The sequence below is a fragment of the Heterodontus francisci genome, chromosome 46 (assembly GCF_036365525.1).
Source record: "Heterodontus francisci isolate sHetFra1 chromosome 46, sHetFra1.hap1, whole genome shotgun sequence".
Lineage (NCBI taxonomy): Eukaryota > Metazoa > Chordata > Chondrichthyes > Heterodontiformes > Heterodontidae > Heterodontus > Heterodontus francisci.
Genome location: NC_090416.1, coordinates 21,173,524 through 21,197,074, shown reverse-complemented (window position 1 = coordinate 21,197,074; position 23,551 = coordinate 21,173,524). Strand labels below are relative to the sequence as shown.

General features: G+C 49.5%; 2 protein-coding genes across 3 annotated transcripts in view; one reads left to right on the top strand and one right to left on the bottom strand.

The window, feature by feature from the left end:
- Nucleotides 1–4,108, top strand: part of LOC137356947 (E3 SUMO-protein ligase PIAS3-like) — a 33,174-nt gene extending 29,066 nt beyond the window's left edge. The window contains exons 12-14 of the mRNA XM_068022828.1: nucleotides 948–1,087; nucleotides 1,299–1,336; nucleotides 2,263–4,108. Of these exons, the coding sequence (XP_067878929.1) occupies nucleotides 948–1,087; nucleotides 1,299–1,336; nucleotides 2,263–2,550 (466 nt within the window). The 3' untranslated portion in view covers nucleotides 2,551–4,108. The remainder of the gene's footprint in view (nucleotides 1–947; nucleotides 1,088–1,298; nucleotides 1,337–2,262) is intronic.
- Nucleotides 4,109–11,241: 7,133 nt separating this feature from the next.
- The window catches only part of polr3c (polymerase (RNA) III (DNA directed) polypeptide C), a 91,318-nt gene continuing 79,008 nt past the window's right edge, over nucleotides 11,242–23,551 (bottom strand). For both annotated transcript variants that reach the window (XM_068022534.1, XM_068022535.1), the window contains exons 13-15: nucleotides 22,952–23,001; nucleotides 15,236–15,385; nucleotides 11,242–11,531 (exon numbers count right to left, since the gene is read on the bottom strand). In XM_068022534.1, the coding sequence (XP_067878635.1) occupies nucleotides 11,432–11,531; nucleotides 15,236–15,385; nucleotides 22,952–23,001 (300 nt within the window). In that variant the 3' untranslated portion in view covers nucleotides 11,242–11,431. The remainder of the gene's footprint in view (nucleotides 11,532–15,235; nucleotides 15,386–22,951; nucleotides 23,002–23,551) is intronic.

Below are 23,551 nucleotides of genomic sequence, written 5' to 3'. Positions count from 1 at the left end.
CTAACGGAACCTTCTCCGAATGTAGGGAATTTTGGAAAATTAAAACTAACGCATCAACTATCTCACTAGCCACTTTTAACACCATAGGATGAAGTCCATCAGGACCTGGGACTTGTCAGCCTACAGCTCCAACAATTTGTTCAGTACCACTTCCCTGGTGATTGTAATTTTCTTGAGTTCCTCCCTCCCTCCCTTCCATTTCCTGATTTACAGCTATTTCTGGGAAGTTACTTGTATCCTCAATAATGCAAAACAGCTTGTCAATTCATCTGCCATCTCCTTATTTTCCCTTATTAATTCCCCAGACTTACTTTCTAAACTCTTTTTAAAAAATATTTGTGGAAACACTTACTATCCGTTTTATATTTCTTTTGGGCCTCCTTATCTCGAGAGACAATGGATACGCGCCTGGAGGTGGTCAGTGGTTTGTGAAGCAGCGCCTGGAGTGGCTATAAAGGCCAATTCTGGAGTAACAGGCTCTTCCACAGGTGCTGCAGAGAAATTTGTTTGTTGGGGCTGTTGCACAGTTGGCTCTCCCCTTGCGCCTCTGTCTTTTTTCCTGCCAACTACTAAGTCTCTTCGACTCGCCACAATTTAGCCCTGTCTTTATGGCTGCCCGCCAGCTCTGGCGAATGCTGGCAACTGACTCCCACGACTTGTGATCAATGTCACACGATTTCATGTCGCGTTTGCAGACGTCTTTATAACGGAGACATGGACGGCCGGTGGGTCTGATACCAGTGGCGAGCTCGCTGTACAATGTGTCTTTGGGGATCCTGCCATCTTCCATGCGGCTCACATGGCCATATTTATCACTAGCTTTCTCTGGTACTCTTAATTTTTCCCCCCGACACAGTAACCCAGCCCCAGAGTCCCACAGATTAGTTTCCCTGTACAGCTGCACTTGGCTATATGAAAGTCTAATTTCTTCTTGTGAAATTCAACAGATTGCTGAACCTTCACCAGCTGCCACCGATGCTTCAAAGTCCTGCTACGACTGCGGTTTCTGCAGACTACCTCTCCCCTCTCTCTATCCCGGAATACCATCTCTCCTATCATATGCCCCCGCTGCCATTTGACATTCAAGGTAACTTACTTCCATTTGAAAGTTTTCCCTTTTCATACTGTGAGGACTCACCCCAACCCTGCGGGTCCCCGGTGGCTGACTGCAAGAGGGGTGATGGTTTCTAACTTGACTATTCATGTGTTCTTGTCCAATTGTCAGATCAGAGGGTAATACTGACTGAGGCAGCACTTGGGGGAATGTTGCAGTGTCTAACTGTTTCTGTTTCTCACAGGTTTCGATTTATTTTCCTTCTTGCAAGCAGACAGTCAGGTCAGTACAATCAATGGTCCAGGCTGCTTTATATTTAAACTGTATGTTCCTGTTTACTGCACTTTGGAGTGAAGAATATTTGTGATGGGATTGAAACAGCCTTGCACCTCTCTTACCAGTTAACTTCGACAAACAGGCTCTCTACACTTTAGACAAGTGCAAACTAGGGGCTGATTCAATTGATCTTTGTAAAATAATGGAGGGAATAGATTGTTGCATTAGGGAGGACTTGGAGAGAAACAACTAGGGTGGACTTTGGGCAGTTACTCTTTATCCAGGGAATTGTGGATATATGGGACAGGCAGCTGGCTCATAGGGTGTGCACTGACTCCCTTCAACGTAAAGCTGGACCTGTTTCACCAATGTCATCGCCTAGCAGATAGAGCAATCTTCCATTTCCCTTTAATTGGCTGTGGGTTTTTATTCATTCTTTTCTCGATCACTTGGTCCCAGGTGGGTGGGGAGTGCCTGTACTATGATGCACAGGATAGGCTGCATGGACCCTGTTGGTCTTTTTACGTCTGTCACGTATGTTTGTAGTTTTAGCAGCAGTTACTCAAGGTCAGGAACACAGTTTAGATACAGAGTAAAGCTCCCTCTACACTGTCCCCATCAAACACTCCCAGGACAGGTACAGTATGGGGTTAGATACAGAGTAAAGCTCCCTCTACACTGTCCCCATCAAACACTCCCAGGACAGGTACAGTACGGGGTTAGATACAGAGTAAAGCTCCCTCTACACTGTCCCATCAAACACTCCCAGGACAGGTACAGCACGGGGTTAGATACAGAGTAAAGCTCCCTCTACACTGCCCCCCATCAAACAGTCCATTGCAGTGCAGTGGGGAGGAGGAGGCGGTGCTCGTGTTACAGTATCTGGTCATTAGCAGTGTTTCAGCACTTACATGTTCTCTGTTTCCCTGCAGCATTACAATTCCGTTATCAGCAGCTCCTCCGAGGACCAGGATGCAGCACGCTCCTCGCTCAGCCACTTCTTCCAGTTCACTTCCTCACCACATTACCTAGAGCCTGTTGTCAGCTCAACAAGTGGGACAGCCAGCAGGAATAGCATCAACTCCAGCACTGCACTGAGGGAGAGTCAGCACAGTCACCCTGCAGCTGCAGCCCTCAACAGTGGAAGCAGTGTTGGTGGAGCTGGTCCCAGCCATGGACTGGATATCATTTCCTTAGACGAAGAAAGCACAAACCAATAATGAGCAGGCATGGAGAATCAGAGCAGGAATTATATCCACTTTGAAAACTGGTGTAAACCATGAATCTGAATCTGGGGCACAGTCAGCTGGTTGGAGAGTGATTCCTTCACAGAGCTGGGCTGCTGTTACCGAAGAAGGGTGCATTGCCTCAGTGTTGGTCAAGTTGTTTTCCACTCAGTCACCACCTCTCGGTAAGCACAGGAGCTGAGCTCAAATGTTTTGCCCATTGCAATACAGAGATAGGCTTGGGCCTGAATCCTAGAGTAAACTTTTTCTGCTTTAAAAACAGAGCAAGCAATTCCCAATCTGTTGGTGGTGATCTGGCAGACGCTGACTCCCTGGGGCCGAGAATCGGAACTTGCCCCTATCCCACCTCTCTGTACTTGCCCAGTGTGAGGAATAGCTCACAGTTGCACTTGTGTGTGTATGGAGGCCCCTGTACTGGTATGTCGGTGCCCACTAGAGCTGGATGTTGCTGTCTGAGATTGTGATTAGGGGAAGTGACTGTGATTGAGCTGCTCCGTGTTTAAACCAAAGGTTGTGTTTCAGTCCTCGGCAAAGTGTTGTGAACCAAAGATTAATTACATAGAATTTACAACACAGAAACAGGCAATAACATGAGGAGAAGGGAGATAAACACACAAGGGAGAAAACAATAGAAGGATGGGGTGAGATGAAGCTTTTGTGGAGAATAAACACTGGTGTGGACCTGTTGTAGAGGAGTTTGGATATGTGCAGCACTTAAACATTGAACGGGCACAGAATGGCTGACTGACTAGCAGCTTTGAACATTTGATTGTGAACTGAGCTTAGATTTTCAGGGGCCTCTGTTGATGGTTACTGTGATTTTTTTTCCCCCTCCCTACACCTAGTCTGCTGATACCCAGCCAGTGTTCATCACCTCACTTGAGAAGGAAGTTGAAGAGAAGTTGGAACCTTCTAATTCCAGTCCTGGAGGGACTGGATTCTGGGAAGGTTTTAAAATCCTTGTGATTTTAAGCACCAGGAACAATCCTAGATATGGTGGGAAGTGTCACTTTTTTAATGTAACTTCCAATATATTTTATCAATGTTAAATTTTCTCTTTTTTAAAGAATTATAAATGAACATCTGTACAGAGAAAGCACATCTATTTTCATTTGCAGCTATTTTGTAAATATATATTATAAACTTTTTTTAAAAATTCCAAAGACTATCCGCTGTGGCAGGACATGACTAGTGAGGGTCAAACTTCCGTGCCTGTTTTGTGGATACTTTGATATTATTCCATTTTAACCTCATTCTCTTCAGTTACTGCTCAGTGAATACCACCAACTTCTCGAGCAATTAGTGACAGTCACATCCCATGAAATATTTTTTTAAAAACCTACACTCGGGATGTGAGGTGATGCTTGGTGCCTGTTACAGATCACAGAAGCCAGAGTGGAAAGCTTCACTGTTCCTTGGGATTCAGGGTAAACAGGCAGAATGGAAGGAGAGCTTTGCTGTTATTCACTGAACAGAGTTCAAACTGAATTTTACTCTTCAAAGCTGTTGCAATTAAAGGATGAGGAAACCAGGAACTGTCTGGTGCTGTTATTTCATCAACACTGGATATGGATTTTCTGCTAATGTAGAATATTTTAGAAGTAAGCAAAATTACAATGAAAGGCTGAGCGTTAAAGCTAGCAAACAGCAAGATACATTCAGTCTGAACTTGAATCTATTTCATCCATTAACTAGCAGAAGGCTCTTAACTATTTACCATTAATCAGTAAGTGACGTACCTCAAAGTTGTGGATAAGTAATGAAGAATGTTTTTGGGGGCGGTTGGTGGCGTTAAGAAATAGGAACACGATTACTGCAGACAGATTGAATAAGTACTTTAGTACTGAAGGTGTAAGAACATAACTTTTTGTGAGCATGTGGTGGAAGATTTAAGGGTGGCTTTCAAAAGGGGATTGGATAAGCATCTGAATAGAAAATATTTGCAGGGAAATGGGACCAGCTGAACTGCCCTTTCGATGAGAGCTGGCACAGACACAACAACTGAATGACTGCCCATTGTGTAAGAGTTGGAGTAGGCCATTCAGTGAGATCATGGGTGATCAGTAACCTGAACACCACCTTCCTCTCCTATCGCCAAATGCCCTGGAATATACTCAATAGCTTTCTCAGAGAACTTCCAAGATTTACATCCAACTGAAGAAATTTCTCATCTCAGCCCCAAATGGCTGATTCCTAGTTCGAGACTCTCCAGCATCTACCCTGATGAGTCCAAGAATTTTATGTTTCAATGAGATTGTCTCATTTTTTGAAATTCCACAACATAGTAAAAGAATCATTACAGCACAGGAGGCTGCCATTCCCCTGCCTTCTCCCCATAACCCTGCACGTTCTTCCTTTTTCATACAAAAGTCTAATTCCCTTTTGAATGCCTCCACCACACTCTCAGGCTGTACATTCCAGTGCTTAATCACTCGCTGCATGAAAAAGCTTTTCCTTATGTTGCTTTTGCTTCTTTGATGAGTGGGAACAGTTTCTATCTACTCTGTCCAGACCCCTCAATCAAATCACCTCATAACCTGCTCTTCTCCAATTTAGCTTCATAACTGAAGTTCCTCAACCCTGGAATCATTCTGGTCAATCTTTTCTGCACATCCTTTCTAAAGAATTGGATCCAGAACTGCAGCTGAGGACGAACTAATGTATACAAGTTCATCAATAACCATCTTGCTCTTGTAGTCTATATCCCTATTAATAAAGTACAGGATAGTATATGCTTTATTCACTGCTCTCTCAACCTGCCATATATAGCAATGTTCATAACCACCAGAAATCTCAAAGCATTTTACAGCCAATGAAGTATTTTTGAAGTGTTGTCACGCAGAAACAAGGCAGCCAAACAGCAATGTGAAAATGACCCAGATAATTTTTTTGTGATGATTGAGAGATAAATATTGGCCCCAGGACAGAACTCCCCTGCTCTTCAGTATATACTGCCTTTTGGATGTTTTATGTCAAACCGGAGTGGGCAGATGGGGCCACAGTTTAACATTTCATCCAAAAGATGACTGCAGCACTTCCTCTGTACTGCATTGGAGTGACCATCTACAAGGCACAAGTCAGGAGCGTGACAGAATACTCTCCACTTGCCTCGATGAGTGCAGCTCCAACAACACAGGAAACTCAACACCGTCCAGGATAGTGACACACACAGGCCCATTCTACTCAATCTCACCTCATAGGACAATCCTTGCATTATAGGAATGGGAGTGTGTTCTGGACACTACAAGGAATCCTAGATATTATCAGAAAGATACGTTAAACCGGGTTCCCATCTGCCCTCTTAGGTGGATGCAAAATATTCCTTGGCACTATAAGGAAGTGGAGCAGGGAAGTTATCCCTAGTGCCCTAGTCCAATATTTACCTGTTTTTTTTATTATCCCATTGGTGTTTGTGGGATCTTGCTGTGCACAAATTGGCTACCACATTTCCTACAACAGTGATGACACTTCAAAAAGTACTTAATTGTCTGTAATGGTTTTTAGGATACCTTGAGGTTGTGAAAGGTGCTCCATAAATGCAAGTAATTTCTTACTAGCTATGGCCCTAGACTAGCATTGAAGGGGTTGAGCTCAGCTCCCAATCTGCAAGGTTGTGAGGTGGAACTGAATTCAATCAACCCAATAATTTTTGGGCTGGCAACCGAAAATTGAGGGGAATCTACCAGTTGCCATAAAACCCAACAAAGTGTAGGGAATCTGGTATCTCTAAGAACCCATCTGGTTCACTAACGTTCTTTAGTGAAGGAAATCTACCATCCTTACCTGGTCTGGTCTACATGTGACTCCAGACCCGCAGTAATGTGGTTGACTCTTAACTGCCCTTCGAAATGACCTAGTAAGTCACTCAGTTAGCAAGGGCAATTAGGGATAAGCAACAAATGCTGTCCTTGCCAGTGACGCCCACGTCCCATGAAAGAATTAAAAAATCATCTCCACCAGGTCTTGCCCTCATAGCAGGTATCGTATGTTATCCTTGATCCCTCTCCTATTGTCTACATGCTACTCCTTGCCAACATTATCCAAAAGCACAGCATTAATTTTCACACGTATGCTGATGACACTCAGCTCTAGCTCACCACCACTTCTCTCAACTCCTCCGCTGTTGCTAAATTATCAGACTGCTTATCTGACATCCAGTACTGGATGAGCAGAAATTTCTTCCAGTTAAATATTGGAAAGACTGAAACCATTGTTTTTGGTCCCTAGCTACTAACTCCATTCCTCTCCTTGGCAACAGCCTGAGATTAAGCCAGTCTGTTCGTAACCTTGGTGTCACATTTGACCCCATATTAGTGCCACTAAGACTGCCAAGTTCTAAAGGCCGGCTACCTGACCCAAACTGAACCCGATGGGATCTAACAACATGTCGGGTTCGGATCGGACAAGCTCTAACACGACCTCAGCTAAGTGGTTCCAATGTTAATGTAATTTTTTGACTAGAAAGATAGTTTTGTTGCAGTTATTTTAAGCTTGTGCAGATCAGCAACAAAGTGAAAAACAGAAGGTAGGTTAACTGATGGGTCAGGTTCCATTTGCAGACCCAAGCCAGCCTTTACCTAGTTCCACCTCTAATATCACCCAACTTTGCCCGTCTCAGCTCATCTGCTGCTAAAACCCTCATTCATGCCTTTGTTACCTCCAGACTTGACTATTTCAATGCACTCCTGGCTACTCTCCCACATTCTACTCTCCGTAAACTTGACGTTATCCAAAACTCTGCTGCCCGTGTTTTAACTCACACAAACCCCCTTCCATCACCCCTGTGCTCACTGACCTACATTGGCTCCCAGTCAAGCAATGTCCAAATTTTAAAATTCCCATCCTTGTTTTCTAATCCTTCTATGGCATTGCCCCTCCCAATCTCTGTAAAACCCTGTGGCTCTACAATGCTCCAAGATATCTGTGTTCCTTTAATTCTGTCCTCCTGTGCAGCCCTGATTTTAATCACTCCACCATTGATGATTATGCTTTCAGTTACCTGGGCCCCAAGCCCTGGAAACCATCCTGCACCACTTTGCCTCCCTTTCCTCCTTTAAGACACTCTTTAAAACCTACCTCTTTGACCAAGTCTTTGGTCACCTGACTTAATATCTCCTTTTGTGACCTGGAGTCATACTTTGTGTTATAATGCTACTGCAAAGTGCCTCGATGTTTCATGGGATGTGGGCATCACTGGCAAGGCCAGCATTTATTGCCCATCCCTAATTGCCCTTGAGAAGGGGATGGTGAGCTGTCTTCTTGAACCGCTGCAGTCCATGTGGTGCGAGTACACCGACAGTGCTGCTAGGAGGGGAGTTCCAAGTCAAGATGGTGTGTGGCTTGGAGGGGAACTTCCAAGTGGCAGTGTCCCCATGCATCTGTTGCCCTTGATCTTCTAGGTGGCAGAGGTTGTGAGTTTGGAAGGAGGCTTGGTGAGTTACTGCAGTGCATTACACACTGCCGCCACTGTGCATCGGTGGTGGATGGGGTGCCAACCAAGCAGCTGCTTTGGTCTGGATGGTGTTGAGCTTCCTGAGTGTTGTTGGAGCTGTACTCATCCAGACAAGTGGAGAGTATTCCATCACACTCTTGACTCTAGCCTTGTAGATGGTGGACAGGCGGTGAGTTACTCACCAGAGAATTCCCAGCCTCTGACCTGCTCTTGTAGCCGCAGTATTTCTATGGCTACTCCAGGATGTTGATAGTGGGGGAATTCAGCTATGGTAACACCATTGAACATCAAGGGGAGATGGTCATTGCCTGGCATTTGTGTGATGTGAATGTTACTTGCAAAGCCTGAATGTTGTCCAGGTCTTGCTGCATACGAACATGGATGCTCCAGTATCTGAGGAGTTACTAATGGTACTGAACATTGCACAATCATCAGCGAATATTCCCACTTCTGACCTTATGATGGAGGAAGCAGCTGAAGATAGTTGGGCCTAGGATGTACACTGAGGAACTCCTGCAGCCATGTTCTGGTGCTGAGATGATTGGCCTCCAACAACCATCTTCCTTTTGTGATAGGTATGACTGCAATAAGTGGAGAGTTTTCTCCCGATTCCCTTGGACTTCAATTTGCCTGGGGCTCCTTGATGCCACACTTGATCAAATGCTGCAATTATGTCAAGGACAATCACTCTCACCTCAACTCTTGAATTCAGCTTTTTTGTCCATGTCTGGACCAAGCCTGTAATGAGGTCAGGAGCCAAGTAGTTCTGGTGGAACCCAGAGTGTCACTGAGCAGGTTATTGCTGTTTAAGTGGCGCTTGATAGCACTGTCGACCACATCAGTTTGCTGATGATCGAGAGCTGGCTGGATTGGATTTGTCCTTTTTGTGGACAGGACATACCTGGGCAATTTTCCACATTGTCGGGTAGATGCCAGTGTTTAATTGCACTGGAACAGCTTGGCTAGTTCTGGAGTACAAGTCTTCAGTACTACTGCTGGGATGTTGTCAGGACCCATAGCCTTTGCAGTATCCAGTGCCTTCACCCGTTTCTTGATATCACGTGGAGTGAATTGGATTGTGATGCAGGGGACCTCAAGAGGAGGCTGAGATGGATCATCCACTCAGCCCTTCTGGCTGAAGCAGGTCGCAAATGCTTCAACTTTTTCTTTTCCATTCGTGCTGGGCTCTCCTATCATTGAGGATGGGGATATTTATGGAACAACCTCCTCCTCCTCCGGTTAGTTATTTAATTGTCCACCACCATTCACGGCTGGATGTGGCAGGACTCCAGAGCTTTGATGTGATCGCTTAGCTCTGTCTATCACATGTTGCTTACACTGTTTGGCACGCAAGTAGTCCTGGGTTGTAGCTTCACCAGGTTGACACCTCATTTTGAGGTATGCCTGGTGCTGCTCCTGGCATGCCCTCCTGCACTGTTCATTGAACCAGGGTTGGTCTCCTGGCTTGATAATGGTAGAGTGGGGGATATGCCGGGTCATGAGGTTACAGATTGTGGTTGAGTACAATTCTGCTGCTGATGGCCCACAGCGCCTCAGGGATGCCCAGTTGTGAGCTGCCAGATCTGTTCTGAACCTATCCCATTTAGCACGGTGGTCGTGCCACACAACATGATGGAGGGTATCCTCAATGTGAAGACGGGACTTAGTTTTCACAAGGACCTACTGCAACAGGCAGACTGGTGAGGACGAGGTCAAGTAGGTTTTCCTTGTTGGTTCCCTCACCACCTATGTCCTTCAGGACTCGGCCAGCTCGGTCTGTAGTAGTGTTACTGAGGCACTCTTCGTGATGGACATTCAAGTCCCCCACCCAGAGTACATTCTGTGCCCTTGACACCCTTAGTGCTTCTTCCAAGTAGTGTTCAACACGGAGTACTGATTCATCAGCTGAGGGCAGGAGGTTTCCTTGCCCATGTTTGACCTGATGCCATGAGACTTCATGGGGTCTGGAGTCAACATTGAGAACTCCAAGAGCAACTCCCTCCCAACTGTATACCACTGTGCCACCACCTCTGGTGAGTCTGTCCTGCCGGTGGGACAGAACATACCCAGGAATGGGGACGGTGGTGTTTGGGACATTGTATGGTACGATTTGGAGAGTATGACTATGGAAGGCTGTTGCTTAACTAGTCTGTGAGACAAATCTCCCAATTTTGGCACCAGCCCCCAGATGTTAGTAAGTAGGGCTGGGTCGTCGTTGTTTCCAGTGCCTAGGTCGATGCTAGGTGGTCGGTCCAGTTTCATTCCTTTTCAACTTTCGTGTAGCTGTTTTGTACAACTGAGTGGCTTGCTCGGCCATTTCAGAGGGCAGTTAAGAGTCAACCACAATTGCTGTGGGGATGGAGTCACATGTAGGCCAGACCAAGTAAGGACGGCAGATTTCCTTCCCCAAAGGACATTAGTGAACGACAATCAAAAAGTTTCATGGTCATTACTGAGACTAGCTTTCAATTCAAATCCCACCAGCTGTCGTGTATTAGTCTGGGGTCTCTGGCGATCACCTGTACGCCACCCTCTCCTCTAAAGCTGCTATAATAAATATAAGTTGTTACTGAGCAATGAGAGTGATGGGCAAGAAATGCAGCCTTTGCTCATGTCACCTGCACCTCTGCTGAATCAGCCCGACCACTCTCTATCTGCCCACATTCTTTCATTGCTTTTTGGAAAACCAAGTAAATCAGACCCATGACCTTCGCTTACTCAACCCTGTTATTTCTCCAAAGATTTACTTCAGGGTTGGTCAGCTATGAACTGCTGGAAATACTCAGCAGGTCAGGCAGCATCTGTGGAGAAGGAAATAGGGTTAATGTTTCAGATCAATGACCTTTCACCAGAACTAAACAAACCTAATTAATTGGTGTCTCCCAAGTGCCTTGTATTTTCTTTGACTAGTTCAGCAGTGGGTGGGATATCCTTCTCTTCCACTGGTGCCTGTATGGGAAGTTGCTGCACACTGTGTGAAGTCAGTCGTCACGAAGGACAACTGAAGGGTAAAGGATTCAGCACAGGCTCATCTTCCAGTGGATGTGACGACTGCAGTGCTATCGGTCAGGTAGATATCTCTGTCCTGAGTCAACATTTCTCCCTCGACACAACTGGAATAAGACAACTGAGATTAACTGATCATTTACCAAATTGGTTGCATTGTTCTACTACATAATGGTTTTTAATTGGCTGGACACACCTCAGCAAGCTTCACATTAAAGGCTTTTATTAAATTAAAACAACCTGACAAAAGTAAAACCGAGAACACACAATGAGAGCAGTTTTAAGAGCCATACTGCCACATTACCAAATCACTTCCGTGTAAACAACACACTCAGTGACAGACTGTCGTACGCCTACTGGGGAAGTGTAGCTGCTCTCCGACAGATTTGCTCCAGCTCACCGTTTGTTCGGTGCCTCTTTCTCAACACGCGTTGAGTTTATATAGGATTCCAGGATAAAAATTGTCTCATCCACCTGATTCTCACTGGAATCCAACCTGGAAAAGATGAGACACAGAGAGAGTCAGGATCCATCCCTCAGGCCCCACTTCAATATTTAACTGGCTTCTCTCCACTCTTTAAGGTGCTGACACGTTCTGCACAGGTTCACTGCAGGTTGGCTCCTGCTAGCAGCTCCCACAAAGGGCAGTGGACTGAGTGGGCAGTGAAATGTCAGACCTGGCTGGAGAGTGGGTAGTGGACTGAGTGGGCAGTGAAATGTCAGTCCTGGCTGGAGAGTGGGTAGTGGACTGAGTGGGCAGTGAAATGTCAGTCTTGGCTGGAGAGTGGGCAGTGAAATGTCAGACCTGGCTGGAGAGTGGTTAGTGGACTGAGTGGGCAGTGAAATGTCAGACCTGGCTGGAGAGTGGGTAGTGGACTGAGTGGGCAGTGAAATGTCAGTCCTGGCTGTAGAGTGGGTAGTGGACTGAGTGGGCAGTGAAATGTCAGTCCTGGCTGGAGAGTGGGTAGTGGACTGAGTGGGCAGTGAAATGTCAGTCTTGGCTGGAGAGTGGGCAGTGAAATGTCAGACCTGGCTAGAGAGTGGTTAGTGGACTGAGTGGGCAGTGAAATGTCAGACCTGGCTGGAGAGTGGGTAGTGGACTGAGTGGGCAGTGAAATGTCAGTCCTGGCTGTAGAGTGGGTAGTGGACTGAGTGGGCAGTGAAATGTCAGTCCTGGCTGGAGAGTGGGTAGTGGACTGAGTGGGCAGTGAAATGTCAGACCTGGCTGGAGAGTGGTTAGTGGACTGAGTGGGCAGTGAAATGTCAGACCTGGCTGGAGAGTGGGTAGTGGACTGAGTGGGCAGTGAAATGCCAGTCCTGGCTCGAGTGGTTAGTGGACTGAGTGGGCAGTGAAATGTCAGACCTGGCTGGAGAGTGGGTAGTGGACTGAGTGGGCAGTGAAATGTCAGTCCTGGCTGGAGAGTGGGCAGTGGACTGAGTGGGCAGTGAAATGCCAGTCCTGGCTCGAGAGTGGGTAGTGGACTGAGTGGGCAGTGAAATGTCAGACCTGGCTGGAGAGTGGGTAGTGGACTGAGTGGGCAGTGAAATGTCAGACCTGGCTGGAGAGTGGGCAGTGGACTGAGTGGGCAGTGAAATGCCAGTCCTGGCTCGAGAGTGGGCAGTGAAATGTCAGACCTGGCTCTAGAATGGGCAGTGGTCTGAGTGGGCAGTGAAATGTCAGCCCTGGCTGGAGAGTGGGCAGTGAAATGCCAGACCTGGCTGCAGAGTGGGTAGTGGACTGAGTGGGCAGTGAAACGTCAGACCTGGCTGGAGAGTGGGATGTGGACTGAGTGGGCAGTGAAATGCCAGACCTGGCTGTAGATTGGGCAATGGACTGAGTGGGCAGTGAAATGCCAGACCTGGCTGGAGAGTGGGCAGTGAAATGTCAGTCCTGGCTGTAGAGTGGGCAGTGAAATGTCAGTCCTGGCTGGAGAGTGGGATGTGGACTGAGTGGGCAGTGAAATGCCAGACCTGGCTGTAGAGTGGGCAGTGGACTGAGTGGGCAGTGAAATGTAGAGCTGGCTGGAGAGTGGACAGTGGACTGAGTGGGCAGTGAAATGTCAGACCTGGCTGTCGAGTGGGCAGTGGACTGAGTGGGCAGTGAAATGCCAGTCCTGGCTGGTGAGTGGGTAGTGCAGTGAGTGGGCAGTGAAATGCCAGACCTGGCTGTCGAGTGGGCAGTGGACTGAGTGGGCAGTGAAATGCCAGACCTGGCTGTAGAGTGGGCAGTGGACTGAGTGGGCAGTGAAATGTCAGTCCTGGCTGGAGAGTGGGATGTGGACTGAGTGGGCAGTGAAATGCCAGACCTGGCTGTAGAATGGGCAGTGAAATGTAGAGCTGGCTGGAGAGTGGACAGTGGACTGAGTGGGCAGTGAAATGCCAGTCCTGGCTGGTGAGTGGGTAGTGCAGTGAGTGGGCAGTGAAATGCCAGACCTGGCTGTCGAGTGGGCAGTGGACTGAGTGGGCAGTGAAATGCCAGACCTGGCTGTAGAGTGGGCAGTGGACTGAGTGGGCAGTGAAATGCCAGACCTGGCTGTCGAGTGGGCAGTGGACTGAGTGGGCAGTGAAATGCCAGACCTGGCTGTCGAGTGGGCAGTGGACTGAGTGGGCAGTGAAATGCCAGACCTGGCTGTAGAGTGGGCAGTGGACTGAGTGGGCAGTGAAATGCCAGACCTGGCTGTAGAGTGGACAGTGGACTGAGTGGGCAGTGAAATGTCAGACCTGGCTGTCGAGTGGGCAGTGGACTGAGTGGGCAGTGAAATGCCAGTCCTGGCTGGTGAGTGGGCAGTGGACTGAGTGGGCAGTGAAATGCCAGACCTGGCTGTCGAGTGGGCAGTGGACTGAGTGGGCAGTGAAATGCCAGTCCTGGCTGGTGAGTGGGTAGTGCAGTGAGTGGGCAGTGAAATGCCAGACCTGGCTGTCGAGTGGGCAGTGGACTGAGTGGGCAGTGAAATGTCAGTCCTGGCTGGAGAGTGGGATGTGGACTGAGTGGGCAGTGAAATGCCAGACCTGGCTGTAGAATGGGCAGTGAAATGTAGAGCTGGCTGGAGAGTGGACAGTGGACTGAGTGGGCAGTGAAATGTCAGTCCTGGCTGGAGAGTGGGATGTGGACTGAGTGGGCAGTGAAATGCCAGACCTGGCTGTAGAGTGGGTAGTGCAGTGAGTGGGCAGTGAAATGCCAGACCTGGCTGTCGAGTGGGTAGTGCAGTGAGTGGGCAGTGAAATGCCAGACCTGGCTGGTGAGTGGGCAGTGGACTGAGTGGGCAGTGAAATGTCAGACCTGGCTGTAGAGTGGGCAGTGGACTGAGTGGGCAGTGAAATGTCAGTCCTGGCTGGAGAGTGGACAGTGGACTGAGTGGGCAGTGAAATGCCAGACCTGGCTGTAGAGTGGGTAGTGCAGTGAGTGGGCAGTGAAATGTCAGTCCTGGCTGGTGAGTGGGTAGTGGACTGAGTGGGCAGTGAAATGTCAGACCTGGCTGTCGAGTGGGCAGTGAAATGCCAGACCTGGCTGGAGAGTGGGCAGGTTGACCAAGAATTTTCTGAAATCTTGGGGGTTGGAACATCAGCTCAGTGCAGGACCCTACCTCGAAGTGGTGACTTTCACACGGTGCGATTCATACAACCTCTCAGTACAGAAGGAGGCCATTTGGCCGATTGTGCCTGTGCTGGCTCTTTGATATCACTACCCTGCTCTTTCCCCTAGACCTGAAAATTTCCCTTTCAAATATAAATCCAATTTCCTTTTAAATATAATTGTTGAATCTGCTTCCACCGCCTTTTCAGGCAGCTCATTCCAAATCACAACAACTCACTGCGTAAAACAAAATTCTCAAGCTGCCTCTATTCTGTTGCCAATTACCTTACATCTGTGGTGGGGGATGGGGGAGGGGAGGGACAAAGTGGGAGTGGGGGGGTGCAAGGTGAGGGATTGGCGCTGTGTCCAGTCCGATTTGCAGACTGCCTTGGCTGCGGAGAGGCTGTGCAGGCACTGCCCACAGGGAGGGCACAGGAATGTGGCAACCCTTGGTACACCACTGGAAAGAGACTAGACTCCCTGCCTGGACCCTCCCCAACATTCCCCCATCCCTGCCTGGACCCTCTCTCACCTCCCAACTCCCCACCCTGCCCTGCCCTATCCTACCCTACTGCACCCCCTCCCCCCGCACCCCCGTGCAGCAATGGCCAGGTGTGCCCCCTCACATATTAACGTTGTGTTTTAGTGTCTCCAGCTGCTGTTGCTCGGGAGCTGTGATCATCTCCTCAATCTCCTGGAGCTGCTGTTCCTCTGCCCCAGTCGCCTGCATTGACGCCATGATGGCCTCGATTCGCTGAGACTTCTCCAGCAGCCGCCTAAAGGAGAAATTCAAATCCCATCAGTTACACAACAGACCAGACACCGAGAACCATAGAAACTCCCAGCAAAGGGAGGCCATTCAGCCCTTTATCGCAGTGTCTGCTCTCCAATTCACGTCGAGGCTGAACCAGATCGTTCACAACCGTGGTGCAGAGATGATCTTCCAACGATATATTGTCTCCTTTTTAACTACAAGACCACTCACTTCCACCTCTAACATCACCCGAATTCATCCCTGCCTCAGCTCATCTGCTGCTGAAATCCACATCCATGTCTTGACGAAACTGATGCTCCCTGGTGGCCTCCCATCTTCTTCCCTCCATAAACTTGAGCACATCTAAAACTCTCCTGTCCATGTGTCCCAACTCGCACCAAAACCTGTTCACCCATCACCCCTGTGCAGCTGACCGACATTGCGTTCTGGTCCAACATTGCCTCGATTTTACAAATCACATTCTTAGGTTCAAATCGCCCTCCCCATCTCTGTAACCTCCTCCAGCCCCTACACCCCCTCCCCATCTCTGTAACCTCCTCCAGCCCCTTCTCCCCTCCCCATCTCTGTAACCTCCTCCAGCCCCTACACCCCTCCCTATCTCTGTAACCTCCTCCAGCCCCTACACCCCTCCCTATCTCTGTAACCTCCTCCAGCCCCTACACCCCTCCCTATCTCTGTAACCTCCACCAGTCCCTACACCCCTCCCTATCTCTGTAACCTCCTCCAGCCCCTACACCCCTCCCTATCTCTGTAACCTCCTCCAGCCCCTACACCCTTCCCTATCTCTGTAACCTCCTCCAGCCCCTACACCCCTCCCTATCTCTGTAACCTCCTCCAGCCCCTACACCCTTCCCTATCTCTGTAACCTCCTCCAGCCCCTACACCCCTCCCTATCTCTGTAACCTCCTCCAGCCCCTACACCCCTCCCTAGCTCTGTAACCTCCACCAGCCCCGACACCCCTCCCCATCTCTGTAACCTCCTCCAGCCCCTACACCCCTCCCTATCTCTGTAACCTCCTCCAGTCCCTACACCCCTCCCTATCTCTGTAACCTCCTCCAGCCCCTACACCCCTCCCTAGCTCTGTAACCTCCACCAGCCCCGACACCCCTCCCCATCTCTGTAACCTCCTCCAGCCCCTACACCCCCTCCCCATCTCTGTAACCTCCTCCAGCCCCTTCTCCCCTCCCCATCTCTGTAACCTCCTCCAGCCCCTACACCCCTCCCTATCTCTGTAACCTCCTCCAGCCCCTACACCCCTCCCTATCTCTGTAACCTCCTCCAGCCCCTACACCCCTCCCTATCTCTGTAACCTCCACCAGTCCCTACACCCCTCCCTATCTCTGTAACCTCCTCCAGCCCCTACACCCCTCCCTATCTCTGTAACCTCCTCCAGCCCCTACACCCTTCCCTATCTCTGTAACCTCCTCCAGCCCCTACACCCCTCCCTATCTCTGTAACCTCCTCCAGCCCCTACACCCTTCCCTATCTCTGTAACCTCCTCCAGCCCCTACACCCCTCCCTATCTCTGTAACCTCCTCCAGCCCCTACACCCCTCCCTAGCTCTGTAACCTCCACCAGCCCCGACACCCCTCCCCATCTCTGTAACCTCCTCCAGCCCCTACACCCCTCCCTATCTCTGTAACCTCCTCCAGTCCCTACACCCCTCCCTATCTCTGTAACCTCCTCCAGCCCCTACACCCTTCCCTATCTCTGTAACCTCCTCCAGCCCCTACACCCCTCCCCATCTCTGTAACCTCCTCCAGCCCCTACACTCCTCCCTCTCTCTGTAACCTCCTCCAGCCCCTACACCCCTCCCCATCTCTGTAACCTCCTCCAGCCCCTACACCCCTCCCCATCTCTGTAACCTCCTCCAGCCCCTACACCCCTCCCTATCTCTGTAACCTCCTCCAGCCCCTACTCCCCTCCCTATCTCTGTAACCTCCTCCAGCCCCTACACCCCTCCCCATCTCTGTAACCTCCTCCAGTCCCTACACCCCTCCCCATCTCTGTAACCTCCTCCAGCCCCTACACCCCTCCCCATCTCTGTAACCTCCTCCAGCCCCTACACCCCTCCCCATCTCTGTAACCTCCTCCAGCCCCTACACCCCTCCCTATCTCTGTAACCTCCACCAGTCCCTACACCCCTCCCTATCTCTGTAACCTCCTCCAGCCCCTACACCCCTCCCTATCTCTGTAACCTCCTCCAGCCCCAACACCCTTCCCTATCTCTGTAACCTCCTCCAGCCCCTACACCCCTCCCTATCTCTGTAACCTCCTCCAGCCCCTACACCCCTCCCTAGCTCTGTAACCTCCTCCAGCCCCTACACCCCTATCTCTGTAACCTCCTCCAGCCCCTACACCCCTCCCTATCTCTGTAACCTCCTCCAGCTCCTACACTCCTCCCTCTCTCTGTAACCTCCTCCAGCCCCTACACCCCTCCCTATCTCTGTAACCTCCTCCAGCCCCTACACCCCTCCCTATCTCTGTAACCTCCTCCAGCCCCTACACCCCTCCCTATCTCTGTAACCTCCTCCAGCCCCTACACCCCTCCCTATCTCTGTAACCTCCACCAGTCCCTACACCCCTCCCTATCTCTGTAACCTCCTCCAGCCCCTACACCCCTCCCTATCTCTGTAACCTCCTCCAGCCCCTACACCCCTCCCTATCTCTGTAACCTCCTCCAGCCCCTACACCCTTCCCTATCTCTGTAACCTCCTCCAGCCTCTACACCCCTCCCTAGCTCTGTAACCTCCACCAGCCCCGACACCCCTCCCTCTCTCTGTAACCTCAAGCCCCTACACTCCTCCCTCTCTCTGTAACCTCCTCCAGCCCCTACACCCCTCCCTATCTCTGTAACCTCCTCCAGCCCCTACACCCCTCCCTATCTCTGTAACCTGCTCCATCCCCTACACCCCTCCCTATCTCTGTAACCTCCTCTAGTCCCTACACCCCTCCCCATCTCCTCCAGCCCCTACACCCCTCCCTCTCTCTGTAACCTCCTCCAGCCCCTACACCCTTCCCTATCTCTGTAACCTCCTCCAGCCCCTACACCCCTCCCTATCTCTAACCTCCTCCAGCCCCTACACTCCTCCCTCTCTCTGTCACCTCCTCCAGCCCCTACACCCCTCCCTATCTCTGTAACCTGCTCCAGCCCCTACACCCCTCCCTATCTCTGTAACCTCCTCCAGCCCCTACACCCCTCCCTATCTCTGTAACCTCCTCCAGCCCCTATACCCCTCCCTATCTCTGTATCCTCCACCAGTCCCTACACCCCTCCCTATCTCTGTAACCTCCTCCAGCCCCTACACCCCTCCCTATCTCTGTAACCTCCTCCAGCCCCTACACTCCTCCCTCTCTCTGTAACCTCCTCCAGCCCCTACACCCCTCCCTATCTCTGTAACCTCCTCTAGTCCCTACACCCCTCCCCATCTCCTCCAGCCCCTACACCCTTCCCTATCTCTGTAACCTCCTCCAGCCCCCTACATCCCTCCCGATCACTGTAAACTCCTCCAGCCCCTGCACACCTCCCTATCTCTGTAACCTCTAGTCCCAACACCCCTCCCTATCTCTGTAACCTCTTCCAGTCCCTACACCTCTCCCTATCTCTGTAACCCCCTACACCCCTCCCTAGTGGCAGGAGGCAGAGGGTAATGGTCGAGGGTTGTTTTTGTAATTGGAAGCCAGTGATCAGTGGTGTACTGCAGGGACCGGTGCGGGGACCCTTGCTGTTTGTAGTGTACATTAATAATTTAGACATGAATACAGGAGGTATGATCAGTAAGTTTGCAGATGACACGTAAATTGGTGGTGACTGCCCTCAATGCAGCCCAGCCTCCACCAGTCATGGATGAGCTGGACGTACAGCCAACAAAATCTGAACTCAGTGATGCCACTGATTCTCTCGCCAGCGGAAAAGCCCCTGGGAAGGACAGCATTACCCCTGAAATAATCAAGAGTGCCAAGCCTGCTATACTCTCAGCACTACATGAACTGCTTTGCCTGTGCTGGGACGAGGGAGCAGTACCTCAGGACATACGCGATGCCAATATCATCACCCTCTATAAAAACAAAGGTGACCGCGGTGACTGCATCAACTACCGTGGAATCTCCCTGCTCAGCATAGTGGAGAAAGTCTTTGCTCGAGTCGCTTTAAACAGGCTCCAGATGCTGGCTGAGCGCGTCTACCCTGAGGCACAGTGTGGATTTCGAGCAGAGAGATCGACCATTGACATGCTGTTCTCCCTTCGTCAGATACAGGAGAAATGCCGCGAACAACAGATACCCCTCTACATTGCTTTCATTGATCTCACCAAAGCCTTTGATCTCGTCAGCAGACGTGGTCTCTTCAGACTACTAGAAAAGATTGGATGCCCACCAAAGCTACTAAGTATCATCACCTCATTCCATGACAATATGAAAGGCACAATTCAACATAGCGGCACCTCATCAAACCCCTTTCCTATCCTGAGTGGCGTGAAACAGGGCTGTGTTCTCGCACCCACACTTTTTGGGATTTTTTTCTCCCTGTTGTTCTCACATGCGTTCAAGTCTTCAGAAGAAGGAATTTTCCTCCACACAAGATCAGGGGGCAGGTTGTTTAACCTTGCCCGTCTAAGAGCGAAGTCCAAAGTACAGAAAGTCCTCATCGGGGAACTCCTCTTTGCTGACGATGCTGCTTTAACATCTCACACTGAAGAGTGTCTGCAGAGTCTCATCGACAGGTTTGCGGCTGCCTGCAACAAATTTGGCCTAACCATCAGCCTCAAGAAAACGAACATCATGGGACAGGACGTCAGAAATGCTCCATCCATCAATATTGGCGACCACGCTCTGGAAGTGGTTCAAGAGTTCACCTACCTAGGCTCAACTATCACCAGTAACCTGTCTCTCGATGCAGAAATCAACAAGCGCATGGGAAAGGCTTCCCCTGCTATGTCCAGACTGGCCAAGAGAGTGTGGGAAAATGGCACACTGACACGGAACACAAAAGTCCGAGTGTATCAGGCCTGTGTCCTCAGTACCTTGCTCTATGGCAGCGAGGCCTGGACAACGTATGTCAGCCAAGAGCGACGTCTTAATTCATTCCATCTTCGCTGCCTCCGGAGAATCCTTGGCATCAGGTGGCAGGACCGTATCTCCAACACAGAAATCCTCGAGACGGCCAACATCCCCAGCTTGTACACACTACTGAGTCAGCGGCGCTTGAGATGGCTTGGCCATGTGAGCCGCATGGAAGATGGCAGGATCCCCAAAGACACATTGTACAGCGAGCTCGTCACTGGTATCAGACCCACCGGCCGCCATGTCTCCGCTATTAAGATGTCTGTAAACGCGACATGAAGTCCTGTGACATTGATCACAAGTCGTGGGAGTCAGTTGCCAGCATTCGCCAGAGCTGGCGGGCAGCCATAAAGGCGGGGCTAAAGTGTGGCGAGTCGAAGAGCAGTTGGCAGGAAAAAAGACAGAAGCGCAAGGGGAGAGCCAACTGTGTAACAGCCCCGACTAACAAATTTTATCTGCAGCATCTATGGAAGAGCCTGTCACTCTAGAATTGGCCTTTATAGCCACTCCAGGCGCTGCTCCACACACCACTGACCACCTCCAGGTGCTTACCCATTGTCTCTCAAGACAAGGAGGACAGAGAAAAAAATAAATAGCGAGGAGGAAAGTCTTAGACTACAGGATGATATAGATGGGCTGGTCAGATGGGTGGAGCTGTGGCAAATGGAATGTAACCCTGAGAAGTGTGAGGTGATGCATTTTGGGAGGACTAACAAGGCAAGGGAATATACAATGGATGGTAGGACCCTAGGAAGTAGAGAGGTTCAGAGGGACCTTTCTTGTACTTGTCCATAGATCACTGAAGGCAGCAGCACAGGTGGATAAGGTGATAAGGAAGGCAATATGGGATATTTGCCTTTATTAGCCGAGGCATAGAATATAAGACCAGGGAGGTTATGATGGAGCTGTATAAAATGCTAGTTAGGCCACAGCTGGAGTACTGTGTACAGTTCTGGGCACCACACTATAGGAAGGATGTGATTACACTGGAGAGGGTGCAGAGGAGATTCACCAGGATGTTGCCTGGGGTGGAGCATTTCAGCTAGGAAGAGAGACTGAAAAGGCTAGGGTTGTTTTCCTTAGAGCAGAGAAGGCTGAGGGGGGACATGATTGAGGTATACAAAATTATGAGGGGCATTGATCGGTGAGATAGGAAGAGACATTTTCCCTTAACGGAGGGGTCAATAACCAGGGGGCATAGATTTAAGATAAGGTGCAAGAGGTTCAGAGGGGATATGAGGAAAAAAAATTTCACCCAGAGGGTGGTTGGAATCTGGAACACACTGCCTGAAGAGGTGGTGGAGGCAGAAACCCTCACAACATTTAAAAGTATTTAGATGAGCACTTGAAACGCCATAGCATACAAGGCTACGGGCCAAGTGCTGGAAAATGGGATTAGAATAGATAGATGCTTGATGACCGGCATGGACATGATGGGCCGAAGGGCCTGTTTCTATGCCGTATAGCTCTATGACTCTAACCCTCAGATCTCTGCGCTCCTCCAATTCCTGACTCTTGCACATCCCCCGATTTCCATCGCTCCACCACTGGCAGCCATGCCTTCAGCTGCCTGGGCCCCAAGGTCTGGAATTGCCTCCCTAAACCTCTCTCTGCTCTTTTAAGTTGCTGCTTAAAACCTACATCTTTGAGCAAGATTTTGGTCACCTGTTGGTAATATCACCTTCTGCAGCTCAGTGTCAGATTTTGTTTGAAATGTTCCTGTGAATGAGTTTGGGAGGTTTTACTGTATTACAGATGCTGTACAAATACCAGTTATTGGCAGAAGGTCGATGACAAGAGGCTATAAAGCAAGACTAAATGTGAGAGATTTAGAACAGAGGACAGGAGAAAAATTTACAATGAGTTGTGAGGCTGTGGAATTCACTTCCAGGCAGAAACGGCCAACATTTAAGATTAGATTGGACTGGCCAGATGGATGAAGGCTAGGAGAAAAGGCAGGTAAATGTGATTAGAACTATTGACTCGAATGGATGGTAAACACTGATGAACTTTGGGCTGAATGGCCTGTTGCTGTCTTGTTATGTTTATGAATTTCTATGAAATCAGAACTCCTCTTCACCATGCTTGTTTAATGCAAGAGCCCAGATATTCCAGCTCCTCATTTCAGTGAATCTCTCTGACTCCAACATCCTTCCCACAGTCAGGCACCCAAAACTGGACACAATAAAGCACCAAGTTGGATATAAAAGTCCTAGCGCACGAGCAAAGTGTAAATGTATTCGCCTGTCCATCGCAGAGAAACTCGGTCACTACGTTCACACTACCCTCCCTCCAATCATCCTCCCTCTTACAATCTGCTGTCCTTCAAAAACACAAGCAGGACATCAGCTAACCTCCAGTTCTCGATTTCCTCCATCATCACTCCAGCCCTCCACCCAGTCTGGTAACTGGCTTCCCAATAACACTTCACCCTCCCTGATCCCAGCCACAGGCACCAACCGCCCCCACCACCACCCCAGTGATATTTTGCTGATTGTCACTCACTTGTTTTCTCGAGTTTCGTGTTCTCGCCGATCAATCAGGTTGACCACAGTCTGAAATAAACAATAAAACACAGACCAAATGTCAGTCCAACGGGAGGGGTGAACATTACAGGAAGTACCATACATCAGCAATTCCTTCCCAGACACAGTTACCCCTCGATTTGCACTTTCACCAGAGATCCACAGGTGCTTGTGGAGGGAGAAGGAAGAAGGAAAAGTCAGGATCACTCCAGGAAATAATCACCATGAAAACTCAAGGCCCACAGATTCAGAAAGCACAAAATGTTAACATTAAATTTATGAATCTCTTAACAGCAGCAACTCAGCAAGTTAAAACAAAAACTCCACAGGTGAAGAGTGTATTCCAGAATCTAATCGAGGGGTTCGGGTGGTTTATATATAGAATAACAGATACCTGGGAGTGAGTTACAGACTGGAATCTAATCGATGGGGTTCGGGTGGTTTATATATAGAATAACAGACACCCGGGTGTGAGTTACAGACTGGAATCTAATCGAGGGGTTCGGGGGGTTTATATATAGAATAACAGATACCCGGGTGTGAGTTACAGACTGGAATCTAATCGAGGGGTTCAGGGAGT